Source organism: Macaca thibetana, chromosome 16 (genome assembly GCF_024542745.1).
Source record: "Macaca thibetana thibetana isolate TM-01 chromosome 16, ASM2454274v1, whole genome shotgun sequence".
Lineage (NCBI taxonomy): Eukaryota > Metazoa > Chordata > Mammalia > Primates > Cercopithecidae > Macaca > Macaca thibetana.
Genome location: NC_065593.1, coordinates 64829370 through 64850191, shown reverse-complemented (window position 1 = coordinate 64850191; position 20822 = coordinate 64829370). Strand labels below are relative to the sequence as shown.

At 55.4% G+C, this 20822-nt stretch overlaps 2 protein-coding genes across 4 annotated transcripts in view; one reads left to right on the top strand and one right to left on the bottom strand.

Moving 5' to 3' along the window:
- Positions 1–655: 655 nt before the first annotated feature.
- On the top strand, positions 656–15601 carry OTOP3 (otopetrin 3). 2 transcript variants are annotated; one of them, XM_050764284.1, is made up of 7 exons: positions 656–877; positions 6504–6920; positions 7012–7148; positions 8406–8464; positions 8725–8843; positions 12121–12935; positions 14728–15601. In XM_050764284.1, the coding sequence occupies exons 1-7, from the start codon at positions 859–861 to the stop codon at positions 14896–14898; spliced, it is 1737 nt and encodes a 578-aa protein (XP_050620241.1). In that variant the 5' UTR covers positions 656–858; the 3' UTR covers positions 14899–15601. The 2 variants fall into 2 exon arrangements, with proteins under 2 accessions (XP_050620241.1, XP_050620240.1); XM_050764283.1 differs by having other exon boundaries at positions 739–844; positions 6537–6920.
- A 620-nt stretch (positions 15602–16221) lies between these two features.
- The window catches only part of HID1 (HID1 domain containing), an 85789-nt gene continuing 81188 nt past the window's right edge, over positions 16222–20822 (bottom strand). For both annotated transcript variants that reach the window (XM_050764225.1, XM_050764226.1), the window contains 6 exons: positions 19553–19780; positions 19051–19157; positions 18512–18592; positions 17760–17851; positions 17388–17546; positions 16222–17116 (listed from right to left, as the gene is read on the bottom strand). In XM_050764225.1, the coding sequence (XP_050620182.1) occupies positions 17053–17116; positions 17388–17546; positions 17760–17851; positions 18512–18592; positions 19051–19157; positions 19553–19780 (731 nt within the window). In that variant the 3' untranslated portion in view covers positions 16222–17052. The remainder of the gene's footprint in view (positions 17117–17387; positions 17547–17759; positions 17852–18511; positions 18593–19050; positions 19158–19552; positions 19781–20822) is intronic.

Genomic DNA, 20822 nt, shown 5'->3' with positions numbered 1-20822 from the left:
CCTGCCCCGGGAGGTCCCCTGGGAGCTTCCCCTAAGCCTTAGGGTTTCTACTCTACAAAGGGTACAGAGATGCTTAGGAGGGAAGACAGAAGAGAGACGGGAAGGAGGCTCCACAGTTAGAAGAAGAGTGAAAGGTGGTGGTGAGCATACAGAGGCAGAGGGAGGGGGAGTGCTGGGCGTGACCCATGGAGCAGATGGCGTTTGGGGGAGATATAGGAACAGCAGCACCGGGAGTTCAGGGGACTTTGAGGAAACTGTGCCTGGACGCTGTCAGCAGAAGGAGGTGAGTAGTTCTCAGAGGCCGCAGGTGCAGCTGAGGAGGCCTCCACCCCTGTCAGAATGGCGCTCTGCTCCAACTCTTCCCCACCAAGTTTAGGTTTGACTTAAGGAAAACACAGGGTCCTGCGAGGGTGCCTCCAGGCCTGGGGCTAGGTAGGGTACAGGAAAAAGCGACTCCAGGCCTGGAGGGAGGGCGTCCATTCCCAGCTTTATCACTAAAGGAAAGCGAGGCCTGAATTCCGCAAGCTCTTCACTGCGGGCCTAAGAACACTGCACCCCTCTCCACCCCACCTAAGGGCGGGCTGCGAGTCGGAGACCCTGCAGGTCCGCGCCTGCACAGCCCTCGGCCCCGCCCGCTCGTCCAGCTGCCTCGCAATTGGCTGCACCCTCTGGGTCCGAGCCCCCGGCAGGGTAATTAACGAGGGATTAATGAGATTTCCAAAGTCAACAGAAAAATCGATGGGCCGCGGAGCCCGAGCGGCGGCTGCGCAGTCCCGCTGGGGGAGGGCGTCGCGGGCATCGGTCTCACTTGGACGGACGATTCGCTCAGCGCCCGCAGTCGGTGGTTAGCCCGCGGCGATGCCTGCCCCGGCCTCAGGTAAGTCGGGAGCGCCGGCAGAACTTTCCCAGCTTGCGCACCCCAGACACTGGCACATACTACACCCCCAAAAGCGGGGTTCACGAGCAGGAGATGCAGGGATTGGAACGGGAAAATGGGGTGACTGTGGAGAGGTCAACTCCCTTTGATCCGAGGCCGGCCCCTCTACCCGCCCCTCAACCCGGGCTCCGCGTCCCTACTCCTTTCCGTGGACCCGGGGGGCACAGAGGGCCGCAGGGCGAGGCTCCTCCTGGCGGGGCCCACACAGCAGAAAGCGGGCGCGGAGGCCTGGGGTGTGGGGTTGGTTGGGGCTGTCTGGACGCCGGGTCTGGGGCACGCACGAAGCGTCTACCCCCGGCCCCGCAGTCCCTAAAATGGCTCGGAAGGAAATCCCGAAGGCGTCTGCACTAGCAGCCTCCTCCGAGCCGGCCCTGCGTTTCTGGGCCGGGCGCCGGGCCCGACGGCTCCGCGGCTTTCATCACCGCTCCAACCGAGACCCACAAACCAGTCCGGTGTTCCCACCCTCCCTTGGACTGGCGTCGCGCCCAGGGGCATGACAGGGGGCGGCAGAGTCCTGCTTGTCAGTTCCAGGCGCCCTTGCCCTAGCTCTCTGCCCGAGACCCCTACGTGCCCACTCCAGCCCCCTGCCCAGCCCAGGACGAAATTTGCTCCTTTGAAGGCTCACTCCAGCGGCCTTTGGAGGGTTGGACCCCAGGGTGGGAGACGGGGAGGCTGTCAGGGCAAAGACCCCAGAGGGAGAGAACCTGGAACCTTGTCCACCAGTGTCCCCTCCAGGCCTCCAGTCTGAATAAAATCCACCCTTGAAATTCACCAGTAATCCCAACCCTTCCCAGCTCTCCAGGACCTCAAAAGAACTGGAAGGAAATGCAGAGATAACCAACACTGAGCTTTCTGGGCGCCAGGCATTACTCTCTACCTGTGCTTCTTGCATGTATTAAATCATGTCATTCTGACAAAGCCCCTATTCGGCATTAATCCCTTTTTTTTTTTTTTTTTTTTTTTTTGAGACAGGGTCTAACTCTGTCCCTCAGGCTGGAGTTCAATGTCACGATCACAGCTCACTGCAGCCTCAGCCTCCCAGGCTGAAGCAATCCTCCCACATCAGCTTCCCGAGTAGCTGGGACCACAGGTGCATGCCACTACACCTGGCTAATTGTTTGGTATTTTTTGTAGAGACGGGGTTTTGCCATGTTCCCCAGGCTGGTCTCCAACTCCTGGGCTCAAGGGATCCGCTCACCTCAGCCTCCCAAAGTGCTGGAATTACAGGCGTGAGCCACTGCAGTCAGCCTCATTCAGGAAGTCTTTATTGAGCATCTACTATGCACCAGCTACTATTCCATAGTTGTGTATCCGTTTTGCAGATGACAACACTGAGGCACAGAGTCTAAGTAGCTCTCTGTAGTAGTCTCAGTAGTCTAAGATGACAGAGGTAATAAGTGCTGGAATCTGAGCTCTTGATCATTAATCTACCCCGCTTCAGGGCCGGAGGAGAGGGGGCAGGTTTGGGGGAAGGGGAAGTAAAGCAGTTAGAATTGGGAGATGAGGAGCAGGGAGGCATCCCGGTGAGACCCAGCCTTGCTCAATTTGGGTGGAGGAGCTTAGGAGGGAAAGATAAAGATCATCTGGAGTCTCCTCCCCAGCCAGCCTGGAAAGAGTTTAATGGGAAGGGTCTCTGTCCACAACTCTGGTGCTGAAAATTCCCCAAAAGATGCCAGAGTCAGCTGGCAAACACTGGGTGAATGTCACGTCTGCACTAGGTTTGGGGGGTCCGAGTTAAGCAGGACCCAGTCTCTGTCCTGGAGGAGTTCCAGGCCTTAATGGGAGCTAGCCACACCCACAGCACACCAAACAGGGCACACCTACTCTCAATAGAGGGGAGTGGCCCCAGCAAAGTAGCACCAGAAGGCTTAGGCAGAGACAAAGCCTTTCCAGGTGGGTGGGGAGGATGGGTGAGTGGCCGGGGGTGGGAGGGGCAGAAAGAAGAGCAGTGTCCAGGAGGGATGGCAGGAGGCAGGAGACCACGGGAGAAACAGAGAACTCTCTACCTGGGCCTGGGTGGATGTCGGAGGCAGGTGCCTTGAATACGGCAGTGGAGGTGGGTGGGGACAGGGAGGAGACAGAACTTGGGCAAGGATGACAGAGTGGACTGGGAAAGAGGAGAAAATAATTTATAGAATCTGGAAAAGGGGCTCAAGTTTTAGTGCTCCATCTGCCCCAGAAGAGAACAGCAGAAAGTATAAATATGGAGCAGGTGGAAAATGGGAGAATATGCCCAAGGGAGAATGGGAGCCTGGAGAGGTTGCATTTTCAAGCCAGATATGGTGAGGGTCTTCTGCTGTTGCATAGAGGGCACGTCTGAAGCTCCTGAAGCCCGGGGTCTCAAGGGAGAGAGAGAGCAAAGCACAGCTAATGGAAGCAGAGGACAATGGGTGGTCAGTGTGGGATGAGGTGGGAGTGCTGACGAGGGAAGGCTGCAGAGAGGAGGCGGGGTCTGTGCCAAGTCCTGAAGCACAAGCTAGAGTTACCCAAGGGGCAAAAGGGGTAGGCATTAAAGGCAAAGGATAGGGTGTGAGCAAAGACTGGGTGCATTCCAGGAAGTGCAGCAAGATGGTGTAGCCCAAGGAGAGGGGAGTAAGGTCTGAAGACAATGCTAGAGGGGTAAGTTGAAGCCAGACAAGCAAGCAGCAGCAGCTACTCTGCCTTGGGCAGAGAACCTGGAACCTTGTCCAGGCCCATACTAATCATATACCTCTCATTTTGAGAGGCCACGCAGGCTGTGTCAGCAGTTTGGACTTTATACTGAGGGCAATTAGTTGCCTTTGCAGGACTTTCAGTAGGGGAGAGGCACTCTGGGCAAGGAGACCAGTCCAAGAGAGCGAGGATGGGGGCCCAGACTAGGCAGTGGTTGAGGTCAAGAAAAATCCGTGCCAGTCATGGTGGCTCACACCTGTAATCCCAACACTTTGGGAACCTGAGACAGGAGGATCACTTGAGGCGAGGAGTTCAAGACCAGCCTAGGCAACATAACGCAACGGTGTCTCTGAAAAAAAAAAAAAATTAATTAGCCGAGCTTGGTGGCACACGTCTGTAGTCCCAGCTACTCATGAGGCTGAATCGAGAGGATCACTTGAACCCAGGAGTTCAAGGTTGCAGTGAGCTATGATGGTGCCACTGCACTCCAGCTGGGTTGCAGAGTGAGACCCCAGCTCTAAAAATAAATAAATAAAAATCTAAGAGCAACTTTTGAGCTGGAATGAACAAGCTTGGGGCCTAAGAGAATGCAAGGGATGAGGGGAGAGGCAAAGAGGGCGCCTAGTTCTCCGCTAGGAGATGTGGAGATGGAGATGTCACTCTGAGATTGTGACATTAGGAAGCAAGAGAATGGGAGTAGCGAGCACCTAGAACCCTGAGCCCAGAGCGCGAGGCAGCGGCAGGACAAAGGAAGAGCCTGGGCAGAACAGGGGGTCTCTAGGGAGCCTTGTGGGTCAGCTCAGCCTCTCCACCAGGAGAGCACCCAGAAGCAGCAGAACCGTCCCCACTCTCAACAGTATCTCAGTCCCACCAGGAAGAAGGAGTGTCCAGTGGAGAGCGTATGCTGGACTCAGAGCTGCAGTCATTGGATGCCCCAAAATCTGGTCTAAGCAAGTGGTGACAAAGTGGTTGGCCTACGTGAATGCTTGGGAGAGGTGAGGAAATGGCAGGAGACATTCAGGAAAAGAAGAGGGTAAAAGATCGTGTTTCCTACATTATGTCAGGCACTCGTGGGACTTCCAGGAGTGCGGGGAGGGGCAGAGAAATGGAAGTCAGTTCCTTCAAAGTTAAGGGCATGGCCGCGGTGCTGATCCAGGCCTGTCCCGTGCTCTCAGCAGACATTGTAAATCAACCCCAGAGCCTTTTCCCTAAACCTTTAATGTACTTTAAAATTATTTCATTTATTTATTTATTTATGTTTAAACGCAGAGTCTTGCTCTGTCAGTCAGCTTGGAGTGCAGTGGCCCAATCATAGCTCACTGCAACCTTGATTTCCTGGGTTCAAGCCATCCTCCTGCCTCAGCCTCCTGAATAGTTAGGACTATAGGCATAAACCATCATACCTGGCTAATATATATATTATACACACACACACACACACACACATATATATATGTATTTTTTTTTGTAGAGACGGTGTCTTCCTATGTTGGCCAGGCTGGTCTTGAATGCCTGGGTTCAAGCAATCCTCCCACCTGAGCCTCCCAAAGTGCTGAGATTACAGGCATCAGCCACCATGCCCAGCCTAAAATTACTTTTAATTACATAAGTACTGTGCTAATTTAAAAAAAAAAAAAAAAAAAACTAGAACAGTAAAGCCAAAAAGTCTGCTACCCCCAATCCCAGTACCCTCATCCCAGAAGAAACTCCTACTGTGAAATCGATGGGTAGCATCTAGACCAGGAGTCCCCAGTCCCCAGGCTGCAGACCAGTACTGGTCCATGGCCTGTTAGGAACCAGGCCGCACAGCAGGAGGTAAGTGATGGGGAGGGAGCATGATGCCCTGAGCTCCGCCTCCTGTCAGATCAGCAGTGGCAACAGATTCTCACAGGATCACGAACCCCATCGTGAACTGCGCATGCGAGGGATCGAAGGGTTGCCCACTCCTTATGAGAATCTAATACCCAATGATCTGAAGTATAACAGTTTCATCCCGAAACCATCCCTCCACCTTCCATCCATGGAAAAATTGTCTTCCACAAAACTGGTCCCTGGTGCCAAAAGAGCTGGGGAGGGGACTGCTGGTCTAGACCTTTTAAAAGTAATTGTATTCTCCTGCCTCAGCCTCCCGAGTAGCTGGGACTACAGGCGCCAGCCACCACACCTGGCTAATTTTTTTGTATTTTTAGTAGAGACGGGGTTTCACCATGTTAGCCAGGATGGTCTCGATCTCCTGATCTCGTGATCTGCCAGGAGGCAGAGCTTGCAGTGAGCTGAGATAGCGCCACTGGACTCCAGCCTGGGCGACAGAGCGAGACTCCGTCTCAGAAAAAAAAAAAAAAAGTAATTGTATAGGTTCTTGTACGTTCCCGTAATACAGTATTGTTTCAGATCACACCATTCTTTCTTACCAAGCCCAGACACAGCCTCAGGATGCTTCTCTGCAAAACATTTTAGGCAATCATTTCCCAACCAATCAGGGTCAGAATAAGAGAGGCCACGAACTTGCCCTCCCTGGTGTCGGAAGTGAAATTCCTCCCAGAAGGCGGAAGGACACCGCTGCCTTTCGATGGCAAAAAATCACAGCCCTGGAAACTGACCAGGCACTAGGCAGACGCTCACTTTAGGATCAGGCACAAGTCAGGAAGTGGGGTGGACAGGGAGGGCGTGATCCTCACGCCAGTCAAACTAATTCTCCATGTTTATGTGCAGCACAGGGGGCTTCCATAGGGTCTCCTGGTCTGTTTGAACCTCCTCAGGTCCTGTAAGGTAGGTGGGGCAGCTGCTATTAGTTCCAGTGTCCCAACCAGAGAGGCCGCATAGCTGACCCTGGGTCACACAGCGGTTAGGGGCAAAGTGGACTTGAACCCAGGAGAGCCTGGCAGTTAACCCAGGACCCTTTCTCCATCTCCAGCCCCTTCTGAGGCTACACCCATGCCTTCTTCAGAAGCACAGGAGACTGAAGCAGCCCCACATAAGGAGAACCGAGTGGATATGGGGGCCAAGGAGAGAGCGGCCACCGACCCGCTCCAGCAGAAGTCCTGGCTGGTGCGGCATTTCTCCCTGCTGCTGCGGCGGGACCGACAAGCCCAGAAGGCCGGGCAACTCTTCTCGGGGCTCCTGGCCCTGAACGTGGTGTTCCTGGGCGGGGCCTTCATCTGCAGCATGATCTTCAACAAGGTGGCCGTCACTCTGGGCGACGTGTGGATCCTGCTGGCCACGCTGAAGGTCCTCTCCCTGCTCTGGCTTCTCTACTACGTGGCAAGCACCACCCGCCGACCACATGCCGTGCTGTACCAAGATCCCCACGCGGGGCCCCTCTGGGTGCGGGGTGAGTGTCAGGGTGCTGGGGTGCTGGGCAGGGGTGGGAAGGGAGAGCCGGTTCCGGGCAGGTGCCAACGCCCGCCCGCACGTCCGGCCAGGTTCCCTAGTGCTCTTCGGCACCTGCACCTTCTGCCTCAACATCTTCCGAGTGGGCTACGATGTGAGCCACATGCGCTGCAAGTCACAGCTGGAGCTTGTCTTCCCTGTCATCGAGATGGTCTTCATCGGCGTCCAGGTGACAGGCTTCTCCCGTCCCCACACCACCGGGGACATACACTATCTACCCATGGTGTGCACACACCTCCCACTACCTGTGCCTAGAAGCAGCCACATAGGCAAATACCTAATGCCGCAGGGTCTTTGCGCACACACCACGCCCCTCACACAAGTGTCCACGTCCACACATACCCATGGGTTCCTGCATCAACACACACACCGTGGCACCAAATGTAGACACTTAGAAGTCCAGCTGCCTATGTGTATGTAGGCGTATCCCTGAATATACACTCCCTAGATGCACAAACCTTGTCTTAAGAATACAATCTCAGGGCTGGGTGCGGTGGCTCAAGCCTGTAATCCCAGTGTTTTAGGAGGCCGAGATAGGCGGATCATGAGGTCAGGAGATCGAGACCATCCTGGCTAACACGGTGAAACCTCGTCTCTACTAAAAAAAAAAAAAAATACAAAAAAGTAGCTGGGCCAGGTGGCAGGTGCCTGTAGTCCCAGCTACTCGGCAGGCTGAGGCAGGAGAATGGCGTAAACCCGGGAGGCAGAGCTTGCAGTGAGCTGAGATTGGGCCACTGCACTCCAGCCTGGGTGACAGAGCGAGACTCTGTCTCAAAAAACAGAACAAAACAAAAATAATACAATCTCGGTCGGTCGCGTTGGCTCATGCCTGTAATCCCAGCACTTTGGGAGGCCGAGGCAGGTGGATTACCTGAGGTCAGGAGTTTGAGACCAGCCTGGTCAACATGGTAAAACCCTGTCTCTACTAAAAATATAAAAATTAGCCGGGTGCAGCACACGCCTGTAGACCCAGCTACTTGGGAGGCTGAGGCACGAGAATCGCTTGAACCCAGGAGGCAGAGAGTTTGCAGTGAGCCAAGATCGTGCCACTGCGCTCCAGCCTGGGTGACAGAGTAAGACTCTGTCTCAAAAAAAATAAGAATACAATCTCCAGCTTCCTCTTAGGTTTCTCTTGTCGCCAGGCATTGTGTTGGCTGTTTTGTTCCCACCGTCTTATTTCCCCAACAAGAAGGCATTTACACAAAGGGTGGGTTTTTTCGTCCCTTTTCACAGTTGAGGCAACTAAGGCTCAGAGATGGTTTGCCACTGACTCAATACCACACAGCAAGAAGCAGTAGAGCCAAGATTCCGACCCAGTCTTTCTCCTTGTGTCTTTCACTGTAAATACACGCATGCGCCCCAGGAACTCGCACTGTGGTCCCACCACCTCCACCAGCCCCTGGGCTCAAGGCCCTGTCTCTTTCAGACCTGGGTGCTCTGGAAACACTGCAAAGACTGTGTTCAGGTCCAGACCAACTTCACTAGGTAAGATTTCTCTCCCTCCCAAACCCTCTGGCCTCTCTGTCCTCCCCACCACTTCCCTGGTCAGGGTGGCCCTGGGGCTATAGGTTAGTCTGGGATGTGTCCTAGGTGGCCCCAGGGCTGCCTCTTGTGTCCTAGTGCCAGCGTGACACTAGGGAGTGAGTGGTTGGGAGTGAGTGGTTGCCCAACAACAGCGGATGGTGAGGGTTTGGCGCCTGGGGAGCCGGCCAGGGTGTGTGAGAAGAGTGTGGCACTTCCCCCAGATGTGGCCTGATGCTGACCCTGGCCACGAACCTGCTGCTGTGGGTTCTGGCCGTTACCAATGACTCCATGCACCGAGAGATCGAAGCTGAGCTTGGCATCCTCATGGAAAAATACACAGGTATGGAAAGGAGACCAGGTCTTCCTTGCCCTGAAACACACACACACACAGACACACACACACACACACACACACACACACGCTACATTCCCTAAAACAGGTGAGGCTCAGTAAGTCTATAGTTGGGAGTAAACTCTAGAGGCCAGATTAGGAATCAACAGAAAACTGAAGTTTGCCAGTGGTCCCCATCCCACCCCATCAGGTGCTGACGCCCTGTACCCCACTCCAGTCGTCAGCAAGCCAGCCATTGATCCCGGCTGAGCTAGCCACTAAGTCCTTCAGGTATGCACCCCACCCATGGTATTTGCATTTTACTTGCAAGCAACTCAACAGCCTCCAGGGTTGAAAGGAATGTCTTCCTAATACAATTTTAGGTGCCTGGCTCTATCAATCAGGTGGGACAGAAGATTTCTGGGCAGAAAAATACTCCCAAGATTGTCCCATATGCCTCACCTCCTATCTTAGAGGCTGCATCCCATACCCAACATGGGAACACTGCTCTGTAGGATTGAGCCACACCTGTATGTACATGCCCCACCCCACCCCGGGCGGCATCACCATCACGCCCTGCAGCCCAGCCCTCCCAGCACATCCACATATTCACATACCCGCTGCATCAGTCACGACACGCCTGTGTACTGTGGGCATTCTGTATACTCTGCTTGCGTTTCTCAGAAAAGCAGTGCAAAGAGAGAATTTTTGCCAAGTGACATCATGGATTTTGATATTATAAAATAATTCAAGGCTGGGCGCGGTGGCTCACGCCTATAATCCCAGCACTTTGGGAGGCCGAGGCAGGCGGATCACCTGAGGTCAGGAGTTTGAAACCAGCCTAGCCAACGTGGTGAAACCCTGTCTCTACTAAAAATACAAAAATTAGCCAGGCATGGTGGTGGGTGCCTGTAATCCCCGCTACTTGGGAGAATCTACCCAGCTATTGAGGCATGCAAATCACTTGAACCCGGAAGGTGGAGGTTGCAGTGAGCTGAGATCACGCCATTGCACTCCAGCCTGGGTGACAAGACTGAAACTGTCATAAAATAAAATAATAAAATAAAACAAAATAAAATAATTCAAGCATTACAAATGAGTAGAAGAACAAGACATACCCATCACCTAGGCATAATAATTATTAACATTTGGCCATATTTACTTATTTTTACTTTTTGCTAAAGTACTTAAATTACAGAAATCATAACATTATATCTCAAAATAGTTCAGTATGCATCTTTTTTTTTTTTTTTTTTTTGAGACAGGGTCTCACTCTGTCACCCAGGCTGGAGTGCAGTGGTGCAATCATAGCTCACTACAGTTTCAAACTTTTGGGCTCAAGCTATCCTCCCACCTCAGCTTCCTGAGTAGCTGGGACCACAGGCACATGCCAGCATGCCCAGCTCATTTTTAAAATTTTTGCAGAGATGGGGTCCCACAAAAAAATTCTGAGCCCAGACTTGTCTCAAACTACTGGGCTCAAGTGATCCTCCCTCCTCAGCCTCCTGAAGTGCTGGGATTATAGGCATGAGCCACCATGCCGGGCCAAGTGTGCATCTCTTTAAAAACAGATATATTCCCCCACATGACCACAATGCTATTATGGTTGTTAACAAAATCCTTCAACTTCGTTCTATCCTCTGAATCAATCTATATCCCACTTTCTCCAGTTAATCCCAGAAATGTCTTTTGTTTTGTTTGTTTTTTGTTTTGTTTTTTGTTGTTTTGTTTTGTTTTGTTTTGTTTGAGACGGCGTCTCGCTCTGTTGCTCAGGCTGGAATGCAGTGGTGCCATCTCGGCTTACTGCAAGCTCCGCCTCCCGGGTTCACGCCATTCTCCTGCCTCAGCCTCCTGAGTAGCTGGGACTACAAGCGCCCGCCACCACGCCCGGCTCATATTTTGTATTTTTAGTAGAGACGGGATTTCACTGTGTTAGCCAGGATGGTCTCGATCTCCTGACCTCATGATCTGCCCGCCTTGGCCTCCCAAAGCACTGGGATTACAGGCGTGAGCCACCTAGAAATGTCTTTTATAGACATTTTGTTCAAACATGCAATGCATTTGGTTAAATCTAAATTGGTATTTTCCCACTGACCTTGAGACTTGTCAGGTTTCTTCCTCCTGGCAGTGTTTAACTTGCTTCCCTCACCCTTACCTTTCCTTGGAATGGGAAGTATGGACAAAATCTTGATTAGATTCAGGTTAGATATTTTTGGCCCCAGCTTCTTCCAGTTGATGCTGTGTGCTTTGAAGGATAGCGATGCCAAGGTACTAATGACTGATGGCCAGACACTGAGTGCTGCTAAGGCCGATCGCTGGGTTCAGCTGTCACAGCCACGGGTTTTCCCTTGAGCCCAGGAAGTCATCTGTGGAGGTGACCTTTGGCACCAGAGACATCACGTGAGGGTTTTGGGGGTTTCGGTTTTTGGTTTATTTGAGACACGGTCTCACTCTGTCACCCAGACTGGAATGCAGTCATGGGAACACGGCTCACTGCAGCCTCAACCTCCCAGGCTCAAGTGATCCTCCCACCTCAGCCTCCCACATAGCTGGTACTACAGGCGTGTGCCACCTGGCTAATTTTTTTGTTTGTTTGTTTTTGTTTTTTTGTTTGTTTTTGAGATGGAGTTTCGCTCTGTCGCCCAGGCTGGAGTGCAATGGCACATTCTTGGCTGACTGCAACCTCTGCTTTCCGGGCTCAAGCCATTCTTCCGCCTCAGCCTCCCAGGTAGCTGGGATTATAGGCATGTGCCACCATGCCCAGTTACTTTTTGTATTTTTAGTAGAGACGGGTTTCACCATGTTGCCCAGGCTGGTCTTGAACTCCTGACCTCAGGTGATCCACCTGCCTCAGCCTCCCAAACTGTTGGGATTACAGGCGTGAGCCAGCACCCCTGGCCATGTTTTTTATTTTTAGTAGAGACGAGGTCTCACCATGTTACCCAAGTCAATCTTGAACTCCTGAGCTCAAGCAGTCTTCCTGCCTTGGTCTCTCAAAGGGCTGGGATTGGAGGCATGAGCCACTGCGCCTGGCTGGCATCATGTTTTTAATGCTTTACATAAGCTTGGCATCTCAAGTCTTCAATTCCTCTGAAAAAGAATGGCCATTCTGTGGGATTTCTGATCTCTTTTCTGATCTCCTCAGTTTTCACATCCATAAAATGAGCGACTGGGTCTCTTTCAGCTCTGGTGTATTCCAGGGAATGGGAGGGATCTGTGTAGCCAGTCTCCTCAGAGCAGGGCCTGCCTGAATGTCTGCCCCTCCCACCCTGCCCCCCCGCACCAGGCAATGAGACCAAAACCTGTCTGTGCCTCAATGCCACCGCGTGTGAAGCTTTCCGAAGGGGCTTCCTGATGCTGTACCCCTTCAGCACTGAGTACTGCCTCATCTGCTGTGCCGTGCTGTTTGTCATGTGGAAGAATGTGGGCCGCAGTGTGGCATCCCACATGGGTGCCCACCCTGGCACTGTGCCCTTCCACCTGCACGGGGCCATCTTCGGGCTGCTGCTGGGCCTGCTGGTGCTGTTGGCAGGCGTGTGCGTCTTTGTGCTCTTCCAAATCGAGGCCAGTGGCTCTGCCATTGCTTACCAGTATTTCACCCTCTACTATGCCTTCTATGTGGCTGTGCTGCCCGCCATGAGCCTGGCATGCCTGGCAGGCACAGCCATACATGGGCTGGAGGAGCGAGAGCTGGACACGGTCAAGAATCCTACCCGCAGCCTGGATGTGGTGCTGCTGATGGGTGCTGCACTGGGCCAGATGGGCATCGCCTATTTCTCCATTGTGGCCATTGTGGCCAAGCACCCGCATGAGCTGCTCAACCGCCTCATCCTGGCCTACTCGCTGCTGCTCATCTTGCAGCACATCGCTCAGAACCTCTTCATCATCGAGGGCCTGCACCGGCGCCCACTCTGGGAGGCAGTTCCCGAGGGCCTGGCAAGAAAGCAGGAGGCTGAGCCTCCCCGCAGAGGCTCCCTGCTGGAGCTGGGCCAGGGCCTGCAGCGGGCCTCACTGGCCTACATCCACTCCTACAGCCACCTCAACTGGAAGCGGCGGGCCCTCAAGGAGATCTCACTCTTCCTCATCCTCTGCAATATCACAGTAAGTGACTGGGCTAAGGGGTCTGGGGGATAGAGGCGCCAGGCAGACCCAGAAAGCCTCACTCAGGAAGGGATGGATCAAGGACACATCTTTTTCCAACTAGCTTGATGCTGCTTAAGAGTGTCCCCCCAGTTCCCTACAAGGTGCCTGGCATGAATGAATGTGCCAAGCACTTGGCTAAGTGCTCTTCGCAAACAAATATATAAGGCTTCTACCTTCCAGTTACTTCCCATCTAGTTAGGAAGACACCACTGAATTCATCATCCCTGGATTCAGTCAAAGGAAGAAATCAGGAAGTACCTGATTTTCTAAGACACTCCTAGTGGAAGATGTTGATAATGGTTGCCCAGTTTCTGGTGGATATCCCAGGTACACCTTTCTATGCAATATCTCCATACCTCATTGAATCATCACAGTAACTCCATGCAACAGACACTATTGCTGTCCCTTTTCACAGAGGAGGAAACTAAGGCTTAGGTTATTGGACCTGCCCAAGTACCCACAGCCTGTAAGTAGCAGGGCTGGGACAACTCAGGGTTGTTTGACCCCAAGCACTCAATGCACTGAAAACATACCCCAGAAATGAAACCTCTGGTCCAGGCAGAGGATAAATTGGCTCTAAAGTGCATTAGGAGCTCAGCAAAGGAACTGCGGGTCTGTATAGCCAAGGAAGGCTTCTTGAAGGTTTGACTTGAGCCTTGAGGAATGGGTAGAATTTGGACAGGAAGGTAGGAGGGGGCAGGGGGTTATAACTAGCAGAAATGACGGGGCACAGTGGTTCACACCTGTAATCCCAGCACTTTGGGAGGCCGAGGCAGGAGGATCCCCTGAGCCCAGGAGTTTAAGACCAACCTGGACAACACAGGGAGACCCTGCCTCTACAAAAAAATTTTAAAATTAGTCTGGACACGGTGGCTCACTGGACACAGTGGCTCACAGTGGCTCACGGTGACTCCCAGCACTTTGGGAGGCTGAGGTGGGTGGGTCACTTGAGGCCAGGAGTTGGAGACCAGCCTAGGCAACATGGTAAAACCTCATCTCTACTAAAAATACAAAAATTAGCCAGGCATGGTGGTGCACACCTGTAATTCCAGCTACTCGGGAGGCTGAGGCACAAGAATCGCTCGAACCCAGGAGGCAGAGGTTGCAGTGAGCCAAGACTGTGCCACTGCACTCCAGCCTGGGTGACAGAGTGAGACTCTGTCTCTTAAAAAATAATAATAATAAAAATAAAAATTAGCCAGGCATGATAGTGCATGCCTGCAGTCCCAGCTACTTGGGAGGCTGAGATGGGAGGATCACTTGAGCCCGGGAGGTTGAGGCTGCATTGAGCTGTGATCCTGCCACTGCACTCCAGCCTGAGTGACAGAGTGAGACCTTATCTCAAATAAATAAATAAATAATAAAAATAAAAAGTAGCTAGCCGAGGAGTGAAGCCCGAGCTCAGGTACAGGGTGGGGGTGCCCAGCTTGACAGAGCAGGTGGCACGCTAGGAATTCCTGCTTCTCCCCACACATGGCGGCAGCCCGGGGTCTCCTGACCCATCTGAAGTTCAGGCTGGCCACAGGCAAGCTCATGGAGATGGCTGGGGATGGCTAAGGCCTTCTGCAGTAGAGTGAGAAAGATCTGGGGAAAGAAGAGCTCATGCTGAAAGCCCAACGGTTAGAGGAAGATTGAGTGGGAGGTGGGGGTGGCACTGAAGGGGCTGCAGGTTTGGGGGCTGCCTCCCCTGAACGGAGTGCCTTAGGGCACAGGAGAGCCCTTCCCTAACTCAGCACATCCTCTCCCCCAGCTGTGGATGATGCCTGCATTTGGCATACACCCGGAGTTTGAGAATGGGCTAGAAAAGGATTTCTACGGCTACCAGATATGGTTCACCATCGTCAACTTCGGCCTGCCTCTGGGGGTCTTCTACCGCATGCACTCTGTGGGAGGCCTGGTGGAGGTCTACCTGGGGGCCTGAGGCTGCCCACCCCCGGCAGAACCTTGAAGTGCCAAGGCAGGGAAGATGGTAGCCCAGATGCCTCATTCTGAGGTACAGAGACCAGCCTGAGGCTCCCAAAGCCTCCTGCTCCCCAGAGCCTCACTGAAGGGGAGGGCACGGCCTATAGTCAGAGGCCAAGGGCAGGGGCCTGGACACTGAGCTTCTGATGCCCATGGCCAGGCCTGGGCACATGCCTGCCCCCTGCCTTTCCACCACAATCAGCGAGCCAACGGTGCACCCCAGGAGGCTGACAGGGGCCCCCTTACGGCTACTCTCTGGGAGGGTCAGACCTACATGACCGAGTCTGGGGAGCTTAGCGAGGGGCGCCCCTCTCCAGCCAGGCCTCAGGGGTCTGCCCCCTACTGCAAGAAGAGCACCTGGTCCTAGCGTGGCTCTGGACATCCTCAGAGCTCAGAGCTCCGAGCTGGGAGGCCAGCTCCTTTCCCCACACACCTATCTCCTAATGAGCTCATTCATTAGGTGCCAGGCAGGGTTCAACAGCTCTCTCCTGCGGCATAAACCCTATTTGTTTGATCGATTTTTTGCATTCAGGCTTGTGGCATTTGTTCCCAGGAACAGAACTGCTCCTTCAGGCATGGTGGGAAGGAATGGTCCTTTTGGGTAGGGCTGTGGGGCTGGGATAGTCCTGCTCCTGGGACTGTCCTCCTGGGCCAGGAGGGTCACCCAGTTCTTCCTTGGTCTGATCCAGGGGAGGAGGTGGGAGAGACAGGTCGGGGCTCGTGTCTCTCCACCCCCACCCCTCCCCAGCACACCCTCTGTCTAGGACAGAACCCCCAGTGACATTCTGCAGCTGGCTCTCCATGCAGGCTGTGGCCCCTGGCTGATCTCCTGAGCCATCAGGTGGGGCAGGAATGGAAGGGAAAGGGCAGGTGTGGCAGGCCATCCATCTCCCTGAGCCCAGTGCAAACAGCGGGCTCTGCCTGGGGCGAGGCCAGAGAGGGCAGCCCTGGCCCTGCAGATGAGGCTCTGCCCTCCTCCTCATGCCCCCCCCGCCGCCCCCTGCCACTGAAGTGAATCACTAGCAAGCACAGCCCTGCCCGCGCTGTCTCAGTAGCTGCCTGGGGTAGCCCCATGGCCTCTCCTGTGGGCTCTTTCTCTGGGTGGCAACAGCCCAGGGGCCCCAAACCCTAGGTGACAGGGTCTAATCCTGCTTTCCCACCCAAGAAAATAACAAATGCTGGTTCCCAGTCATGCACTGGGGGCCCTCTGAGGTGCAGAGTCCCCAGCTCCAATGAAGACAAGAGCCACACCTGGCCCCTTGCCTCAACCGCAAAGTCAGAATGTGGAGCAGGAGGTTTTATTGTAAAGAGGCCGATTGTACAGAGCAAAGATTGTTCTGACACAGGGGGTTGGGGGGCGGGACCCAGGGGCCAGAGCTGGGGGAAGGATGAGGGGGTGACATCGCCCCATCCAGGCAGTGGGCAGGGCAGGGAGGACTAAATGGCTCCCCCCGGTTCCCTTCCCTACCTCTCATTACTGAGTAAGAGGGAGCCAGGCTATTTCCACGGACCAGGAGAATACAGCGGGAGACCCTCACCACCCCACACCATGCCCAAGTATACGGGAGGTGCCCCAGCCTGGCTTTTGCAGTCAGCCAGCTCCCAGCCTCCTCGAGGAGCAGCCTGGCCACACCTATTTCCCCTGGAGCCTGGAACAGCTGGCTTCGGGTTAGGAGGCTGGAATAACCCCCTCACCCTTCCCAGGCACCTCAAGGGACAGCCCGTGGTTCCTTGGTCAAACCCCTTAGGGCACAGTGACCTGATGGCTTCTGCCTCTGGCACTGGGCAGGACAGGAGTGGGTGGGCACTGAGGGGACATCACTGAGCCAGGTCTTAAAGGGGGAGTCTGACTATTGGGGGCAGTGGTCTCTGGTGGGGGCTTAGCCCCGGAGATGAGGCTCCTGTGAGTCCAGCCTAGGGGTTGAGGGAGATCAGAGTCGGTCCACATTGTCCTGGCCACAGGGGTCTCTGGGGCCTGACACTCAGGACTCGGCCACTCTGCCTGTCCCAGGCCCTGATCGTGGTAATTTAAAGCTCAGAATGGTGGGTCAGGGAAGCCTCAGGGACCAGGGCCCTGCCTTCCCCTAGACTGAGTCCCTCGTCGGCTTCATCCTCACACCCGCTGTATCTCAAACAGCTTCACATCAGTGTCGTACCAGACAGGGGGGTCCACATTCCTGTGGAGGAAGTGGGGGGTTACCCAGGTGCTGGGGCACCTTGCAGACAAGGCACCAGGAGGAGCTGGGTGGCAGGAATGGCCAAGCCAACCCTTTCCATCGCGATGTCCCACCCTGGGCTGCAGGTGCCACCCTCAACCAGGCAAGGCTGCCTTAGTTGACTGTCTTGACATGAAGTCCACCATGGGTGGTGGGGCCCAGAGCTGAGGTCCCTGCTGAGGCCTGCTGGGCAGGCTCTCAGGCGGACACCACCCCACCCCCTGGGGCCCACCTCAGATAGATGACGCCCCACATGTAGGTGCGGAACCACATGGCAGTGCCCGAGTTGGCCTGGTACTTGCGGATGAGGATGGGGTGGGGCACGGGCAGCAGCCCCACCAGGGTGCCATGCTGCAGGAACCGTAGGATCTCAGACTCATCCGTCAGGCCCCTGCAGGGAGAGGGGTGTCTCCAGCACACTCACGTGGTCTAGAGGAGCACAGGGCTCACTCTGGACTCCCAAGACCCATGCTTCCCATCATACACCCACCTAAGCCTAGGCTGGCCCCGCCCAGAGTCCACACCCCTGGCCCCGCCCACACTCCGGCCCCGCCCACACCCCGGCCCCGCCCACACCCCCTGGCCCTGCTGGCGCCCGACTCACTTGTCGATGCAGATCTTCTCCACCTGCGGAACCAGCACCTGCAGCAGCCTCATGATGGTCTGCAGCGGCAGCTTTGACTTCCAGGAGAGGACCTGGGGAGGGATGGGGTTCCTGGGGCTGAGAAAGCAACCCCTGGAGGCTGCAGGGCAAGCCTGACCCTGACCCAGAACCACAGGCTCCCCAAGGCAGAAAGCACCCCTGCTCCCTGCAGCACGAGCCTGGCACCAAGCAGGACCCCGGAACCGTTCATTGTTATTGATGGCAAGCGCCATGGCTCCGCATAAAGCCATGGCTCCGCACTAAGCCATGGCTGTGCCACGTGCCTTTCGGGAGACTGTCGCCTTTAGCCCTCACAACAGCGTGGTCAGGCAGGAACGGCAGTTATCCCTGTTCCAGTGCAACTGGCGTGATCTCAGGAGACACAGGGCGTGGGGATGAGATTCAGGGAAGGAAGTCGGAAAGAGTGATTTATTAAGGAAGAGAGCACTGAGGGCGCCTGGGGCTTAATCCTGCTGGGGACTCTGGCAACAGTGGAGACAAAGGAAGCAACTGAGCCAGAGAGGCCGAACACGTGGGATGTCACCAGCCGGAAGGACCGAGCCGGAGCCAGGCTGCTACGCCAGGGTCCTTCGATTCGGACTCATTGCCATCCTCACTGAGCTTCCCTGGGCCAGGGAACCCGAACCCAGCTCCCGCCCCTGTACCATCTGCCCAAACCCCAGCCCCTGCTCGCCTGGCATGGGGTCCCTCACCCACTCCGGCGTTGGGCTCCACTGCCCACTGGCTGATGAACTGGATGGTCGCCGCTGCTCCCTCCATGCCTGGCTGGGCTCCTGGCCCCCAGAAAAGAACAGGGGTGAGGGATGGCAGGGTTGGGTGAGGGGTAGAGTGGGGGGCAATGAGCCCTCTCCACTGGCAGCTGGAAATCCCACAAAGGGGAAGGCCCAGCCCAGCAGCCTTTGCCCCAGGCCCCAGGCCCAGCCCAACCTAGTGACAGGTTTAGGGCCAGCGGCTGACAGGGCAGGCTGGGTAAAGGCCAGCTCAGATAAGGCGGAGGGATGAGAAGTCTGAAGGCCAAGGGCTTCGCCGGGACCAGTAAACAAGGGAGGGATCTGTGAAAGGCCCCCACCCCCAAGGGAGTCAGCATCGCTGGCCCTAATGTCCTGGGCACTGGGTGTCTGCCCCTCTGCTGCAGGTGACCCCAGAGTGCCCCGGCCCAGCCCCCACTGCAGAGGCCAGGGGAGAAGGGAAGGGCCAGCCACGCCTGGCTCCAGGAGTCCCCATCACCCACCCCCTTGGCCGGGCTGCCGTCCTCTGAGCTCTGCTGGGGCTCAGGCTCCAGGGACCGCAAGGTGCCATCCTCTGACACCTGGGACTTCTCCGTCAGCTTGTCAATGCCTGGGCAGGGCACAGGTGGGAGTGAGGACCCCCCTCCACAGTGCCCCTTCTAGCCCTTCCTCCACCCACTTTACTTTTTATTTGTGTTTGTTTTACTCCTGCTTCCCTCTGGAACCTCCGCTGGCTCTAGAGGCAGTGTCTGATCATTGCAACACCCTCTCCTGTGCTCATCCCTCCAGAGTCTACACTCGTCCTGAGGCTCTGCCCCCAACACCAAGCTACACATGCTAAGCCCACCCAGTACCCTCCCCCCATCCCTGTTGGCCAGCCCCATCCCCTCGGATTCCATACACAAGCCACGCTATTTGCCAGAGATGGGGGTGACACCCTGAGACCGTGTCCCTCCCCCAGCCACACCGGTATCCACGCTCCTCTCCCTTCCACTAGCACTAGACCTGGAGTAGCCACCAGGCTGGTCTTGAGGGTGCCTGGCTCTGCAGGGGCGGCGGGGCGGGAGCCCTCCATGGAGGTGCCCTCCTGGGAGCCGGTGCGAGACAAGGGCTCGGGTGTCCGCCGGCGCCGCTGCAGGGCCTTGTGAATGGTGGGTGGGTCCGTGGGCAGGTTGGCCAGCTGATGGAAGACGCTGCGCTTGCGGATGATGGCGTAGACCAGGTTGGAGTTGCCTATGGGCAGGGAGCATGCCTCACCTCAGGGAGGCCCCCTCCAGCTCCCCACGTCCAATCTGGGTGGGCTTCCTGGAAGGGGGAGTTTGGAGGACAGGAGGGTGTCTGCCCAAGGGGTTGGAGATGGTACAGGGAGCCCAAGAGAGAGTGCTGGGGCAGGGCTGCTGGCACTGGCTATGTGTGCCCACTATGGCTATCCCAGCATGTCAGACCAGAGCACCCCACAACACCCCTGCCCCAGTGCCTTTGAGTCCCCCTCCACAACCCAGCACTAAAGGGCTAACACCTGGCAAGGAGGACAGGCCCCAGCATGGCAGCGTCCACAGCAGGCCAGCTGTTAAGTATTCTGCCTCTCCCCGAGCACGGTGGCCAGGAGGAGTCACGGAGGATAACGTGGCGTGTGCCTGCCGTCCATCCCCCACCACTGACTTCTCCCAGCTCTCAGGCCCCAGTCCCCATCTCTGGTCCTGCCTCATGCCATACTCTTCACTTTCAGTTCCACATCCCACCCCAGGGCCTTTGCATGTGCTGTCTCCTGCCCCACCTTACCCCTATTTCTCCCTCAGAGATCACTGCAAATTTGACCGACTTTGGACATAGCAATAATAAAAATTGATCATTTTTAAGTTGCCAGGCACTGTGCTAAGTGCCTTTTGGGGGTTATTTTGCTCTATCTTCCCAATACCTTCTGAGACCAGGACTCTTAGAACCATTGTTATGAGCAACTTACAGATGAGGGCACTGAGGCTCGGAGAGGTCAGGTGACGTGCCTCAGTCACAGGGCTAACGAGTGGCAAGGCTTGAAGTGACAGCAGGCAGCCGGGTGTCTGCGACACTGGGCAGACAGGCTGCTAAGATGCCCATCAGGGTCTTACTACTCTGCACTTCCCTTTTATCACACTTCAGGCCAGGTGTGGCAGCTCATGCCTATTATCCCAGCACTTTGGGAGGCCGAGGCAGGTGGATCATTTGAGGTCGGGAGTTTGAGACCAGCCTGGCTGACATGGTGAAATCCCACAAAGGGGAAAGCCCAGCCCAACAG